Source organism: Cryptomeria japonica, chromosome 7, assembly GCF_030272615.1.
Source record: "Cryptomeria japonica chromosome 7, Sugi_1.0, whole genome shotgun sequence".
Taxonomy (NCBI): Eukaryota; Viridiplantae; Streptophyta; class Pinopsida; order Cupressales; family Cupressaceae; genus Cryptomeria; species Cryptomeria japonica.
The window spans coordinates 25,615,243-25,621,147 of record NC_081411.1 but is presented as its reverse complement, the minus strand read 5'-3'; the positions used below and the strand labels follow the sequence as shown (position 1 = coordinate 25,621,147).

The following is a 5,905-nucleotide window of genomic DNA, read 5'->3' as shown; positions in this document are numbered from 1 at the left end:
GGAGAACAAATCTTTGTCTACTAAGTTTGTAAATAGCGTCTTTTATACCATTTCTCCAAATGCAAGTAAAAATTTTAAAAAAAGGTAATATACTAGAATGAATTATTCTAAAAAAAACATATCTTGGACATATCACTTTTGTAGATGTTCCTATTTGTATGCTTGGTTTACTTCCATAAGCACATAATTTAGATTTGAAGAAGTGATCTTGAACATGAAAAATTGCAAAGAATATATTGTTCCAAAATTATTTTTTTACATATTTAAATTTCCTCATATGGTGATAATCATTTTTGTGACAACATTTTTCATTAAATTAAAAGCATTCTTTAATTTAATTTAATTCTCATATCAACTATTATTTTATCACATTTTAAAAAATCAATCTCAACTCTAAATAATATTAAATAATTATTTTAGTTACAATTATAATAACAATGCCACATAATTGTAAATAAGATGGTTCTTCCTTACTATTAGATGAATTCCACTAAATTACTAAAGAGTGTAGTTTTTCAGTGAAACTCATTGACCCATGATTCAACCATCTAAGGACCTAGTGTTATCCATTATGCTAAATTTGTGCAGAGCACAATCTTAGCCTCATCTCTTACAATGTTAGATTCTTGGTAAGACATTAAGAATATTTCAACTTCACAAGAGACTAAAAGGTAGATGACTTAAATGAATCTCTTTAAACTACAAGATAGTTTATTAATATTAAAGCTTCTAGATTTAACTGCATGTATTATTTTTCATCAACATTTCGAATCATACTCTATAATTCATCATCAAAATGAAAAATGAAAAAAAATAAACTTTTGAATTTAATTGTATAATTATACCTTACACCTTTGTATCCCTCCCTCCCTTTTCCTTCCACCTTTATACAGGAGTTTCTTCACCCTTACTACTCGATTAGTATAATAGTCCCTTTGAACCACTAGAAAGTAACTTCTCCCTTACTACTCAATGAGTTTAGTTGCCCTCCCAACCAACCAACGAACAAACAATACATGTGTGGAACATTCATGGAAGCTGGTTTTTTGGCAAAATTCCTCAAGTGCCGGCGGGCCACGCGGTCACGGCTTCTATCTTCACCAATACTATTTGACAGGTAGTGGGTATATCAGATAAACTGCCCCCCCGACTGTAACCCGAGTTTAAGTTTCCTTGTAGAAAACCATATTAAAGAATTGTAGATAAGCCTTGTTTGCCAGGGTTTGAAACAATCAAAGGCGGCCTTTCTCAAGTATAAAAGTACAAAACTACAGTCAGCCAAAGGCCAAAAACATTGAAAAATAGCTAATAAACCTAAAAGCAGCTGTACCAAGGCTCGAAATTTAATGACTGCAGGCTGTGATGATGTGGCCTCCTTATTAGGGGAGGACCAGACAGACAAGGAAGCAACCTATTAAATTACTTCACGACTGTTGCCACCTGTCACACACCCACTCACACTCTCTGTTATTCTTAATCATTAGAATCTATGCTTTCAAATTAAAACCAAATGAAGAAGTAACACCTTAATCATTAGATTCATACCCCGTGTCCTCCCGGCCTTCTGGAAACTAACCAAAGAGTGTCCTAGTTGAATTCAACCACGTTCAATGCAGCTAGCCGTTTTCATTAAACTGTCATGAGGGCATTAAATTGAATCTCCCTTGTTTGGTTCTTTGTGCGCTTTAAATTTCTTCTATAAATCCTGCATTCGTAGCCCATATTTTCTCATAGTTTATGCCCTTTCTCAATTAGATTCTGTAAATGCTTCTCTTGCTGTATTAGGAGGGTCTGAGAAAAATGCTCAATCTTTGAAGGGCTATTCCGGTATCTGGGTTGTCATTGGAGGGCTATATCTCTGTTTTAAGCAAATTGGGTATTAAGCATCAAACGTTTTCCCCATCTGGGTTGGAGCCCAAATCCGTTTTTTCGCAGATTAGGGATTCTGTACTCAAGCCTTTTCATTTGGGTGCTGGAATTTCCTATTTGGCTATTGATTCAAAGGCCTACAACTTGATCACCCGCTTCCTCGTTTTTTCAAGACATGGAACAGAAGGAGGGAGGAAATGTTGCAGGAATGGAGCCCAAGAAGCCGGACCAGTCAGCGGTATCAATTAAACCAGGTCAAAAACTTCCAGATTTTCTTCAATCCGTGAAGCTTAAGTATGTCAAATTAGGATACCACTATGTGATAACCCATGCAATGTATCTCTTATTATGTCCCATTGTTATTCTTGTTGCTGCTGAATTGGGCACGCTCAAGCCAGAAGATCTGTATGAGTTATGGCAGCATCTTCGCTTTAATCTTGTCAGTGTAATCCTCTGTTCAACATTGTTAGTTTTTGTGACCACGCTGTACTTTATGACAAGGCCAAGGCCAGTTTTCCTTGTGGATTTTGCATGTTATAAGCCAGATGATGAGAGGAAATGTACTAGAGAATTGTTCATGAATTGCTCTAAAATGACTGGTACATTTTCTGAGTCAAGTTTAGATTTCCAAAGGAAGATCCTTGAGCGTTCAGGTCTAGGGGAGGAGACTTACTTGCCTGAAGCAGTGCTTAGGATTCCCCCAAATCCATGCATGGCAGAGGCTAGGAAAGAGGCAGAGATGGTTATGTTTGGTGCCATTGATGAGCTTTTTGCAAAAACAGGTGTCAAGCCGAAGGATATTGGGATACTTATTGTGAACTGTAGCCTTTTCAATCCCACTCCTTCCCTGTCTGCAATGATAATAAATCACTACAAATTGAGGGGAAATATATTAAGTTACAATCTAGGAGGAATGGGTTGTAGTGCAGGCCTGATATCTATCGATCTGGCCAAGGATTTACTTCAAGTTCATAGGAATTCTTATGCAATTGTCGTTAGCATGGAAAACATTACATTGAACTGGTATTTTGGCAACGACAGATCCAAGCTTGTATCCAATTGCATTTTTAGGATGGGGGGTGCTGCCATTTTGCTGTCCAACAAGAGATCAGAGAAGAGGAGGGCAAAATATGAGCTTGTGCATACCGTTAGGACTAACAAAGGTTCTGATGATAAATGCTTTCAATGTGTTTTCCAAGAGGAGGATGATACGGGAAGTGTGGGGGTTTCATTATCCAAAGAGCTCATGGAAGTCGCAGGAGATGCGTTGAAGACTAACATAACAACTCTGGGTCCTTTGGTTCTCCCAATGTCAGAGCAAATTTTGTTCTTTGCAACTTTGGTGGGTAGGAAGTTTTTGAAGATGAAGGTAAAGCCCTACATTCCAGATTTCAAGCTTGCATTTGAGCATTTCTGCATACATGCTGGCGGAAGGGCAGTTTTGGATGAATTGGAGAAGAATTTGCAGCTTTCAGAATGGCATATGGAGCCATCGAGAATGACCCTTTTCCGATTTGGTAATACATCTAGCAGCTCATTGTGGTATGAGTTGGCATACACCGAAGCCAAAGGAAGGATCAGGAAGGGAGACAGAGCTTGGCAAATTGCCTTTGGGTCTGGATTCAAGTGCAACAGTGCTGTCTGGAGGGCTCTTAGAGCTGTCAATCCTAGTTCCGAGAGGAATCCGTGGACTCAAATTATTGATCAGTTCCCTGTTGATGTTCCTAGAGTTTCAACCATATGATCTGATCTGATTTTTTCTGAAATGGGTAATCTATGATTTCATTTTCTCTTCAAGTGTTGAAATATTTATGATCTTTGCAGTCATAGTGTATCTTGCATAACCTTGGGGATTTTACCCTGCAAGGTTATGATGTTGTAATGAAGCTGCAATGGCTAATCTATGATTTAATTTTCTCTGCTAGTTTGAAATATTTATGATCTTTGCAGTCATAATATATGTTGTACCATGTTGGGGTTTTTATCCAGCATGGTGATGATTTCGAGATGAAGCGTAGACAGCAAGGCTATGGAAAGCCTTCACTATTTTTATTTTGTTTCCTATTCGTTTTAGACCACTGAACACCTAGCTTAAGGTGTTTCACCTGTAAATGTTGAAGTTTCATAATTCGTTACCCCTTTCAAAAACTTTATTATGCTCATTCAATCCAGTATTTATCAGTCATTCAAATGATGCAAGAATGTTGGATGGATGTTGTTGATGCATGCATTTTTCAGAATTTTCTTTTCAACAGCGTTGGTTGTACTCAATGGATTTGGCTAGGTATGGGAATTCTTTGGTACTCTTACCTTGTTCTTTCCCTCATGGAATTGTATATAATGGATATTCTCTGTCAATGGAGACTTGGTTTACTTGCTATCTATGTTATAAGTATTTATATGATATTGAATTCAAATGTCAAAAAAAGGAGGAGAGATTTTTAGATATTTTGAATCAAAATGTTCTCTCTTCAAAACTTTTGATAATATATCTTTCGACATCTTTGTAAATTAAGCTTCCCGTGGCTAGTCAGGCTTTCATTACTGCAACATTTAATTAAATTGAAAACATTTTCTTAAGTTACATGTATGGTCTAAATGTACTGAAATATTCTATCGAAGTTAGTATTTTTTTAAATGAAGCAAAAGCAAAATAGATACAAATAAAAAAAACAGCAAATAGACTGTCATAAAAAGAAGAAATTCAAAACCAATTCTAGAATCCAATTACAAACAGCAGATTAAAATCTGTATTCTATCGAAATTACTTTGTTTCATATGCCTTCGGTTGAAGTGTGATTGGTTTCCAGGTTTGCTAGTTCAGAAAAAAGCCAATGATTTCTGATTACTTTGTTTCATATGCCTTTGGTTGAAATGTGATTGGTTTTGCTAGTCCAGAAGAAATCCAATGTTTTCTGTTGAAAGACAATTCTCTTCTGGAAGTGCTTATATGGGCATGCCCCTCAATTCTCTTCTGGAATTGCTTATATGGGTATGCCCCAAATTTCAAACTCATCCTGAGATGGCCTACAAACACGGCCATTGGTAGTTCCAAATCCAAAAAAGTAGTCTTCCAAATTTATCTTTACCAGGTGGTGGTTCTTAACTAATGAATTTTAATATAATATATACAATCATAAATTTCAGCAGTATAGTCGACTTCATTGCATTTTGAAGGGTTAAGAGTTATTAGCAGGAATCATTTATCTAAATATTCTATCCTTATTAAACTTATATGGAGAGTAGGTGGGAAGATGATTTTTTTGAGACCAAACTACACTCCATGTACTCCCAGACAGGGTTTCCCTGGAAGTACCTTATTTGGATATATAACTTGTTCATTTGCAAAATGGTTTCGCTAACATGGTATTCGATTCACCAAAATTGGCCCAATCTACTGCTTCAACTTTTTTCGGTCAATATTTTTTTTAAATCCTTTTTAAGTGCCTATCATTGTTTCCAATTTGTTAGAATAACTCTTTTTTTCCTCTGAGGGTTCAGAGTGAAACTGCAAAACCTTGAGAACAAGATTTATGTTTATTAAAAATAGATGATTTCAATATCAAATTTTTTTATAAGTTTTTAATTTATGTTGTTATGCAGAGTATGTTAGAAAATGAGCTATAAATTGAATTAACGATGAGTTGGTCATCAAGTGGGTCTGTAGTTCAGTGATAGAGCACCCATTTACCCTAATTAAGAAATGGGAGAGTTCTATATTCAAGCTCTAACTGATCCATGAAAAAGTTTAATGTGGTATCAGATTCAAGTTAGCAAAGCTATCTTAAGTGTCCACGGTATATCTTAGAGGAGGTGTTGGGAAATGAGTTATGCCTAAATTGAAGATAGACCAATAGCTTAGTAGTAGAGCACCTCAGTAATGAATGAGAGGTTTTAGGTTCAAATCATAACTGGCCATTAGAAAATATCATGTATCAGAGCTATGCCATCAAAAATACCCCGAGCATCCACAATGTGGTGCAAGGGGATTGTTGGATAAGGTGTACCATGCCTCATGCTGAACGTTGTCCTGCAA

The 5,905-nt window shown here is 36.2% G+C and overlaps 1 protein-coding gene across 1 annotated transcript; it reads left to right on the top strand.

Annotated features, from left to right (window-relative positions):
- The first annotated feature begins 1,524 nt into the window (after positions 1 to 1,524).
- Positions 1,525 to 4,063, top strand: LOC131035309 (3-ketoacyl-CoA synthase 11). The gene has a single exon (XM_057966984.2). The coding sequence runs from the start codon at positions 2,045 to 2,047 to the stop codon at positions 3,611 to 3,613; it is 1,569 nt and encodes a 522-aa protein (XP_057822967.1). The 5' UTR covers positions 1,525 to 2,044; the 3' UTR covers positions 3,614 to 4,063.
- The last annotated feature ends 1,842 nt before the right edge of the window (positions 4,064 to 5,905 follow it).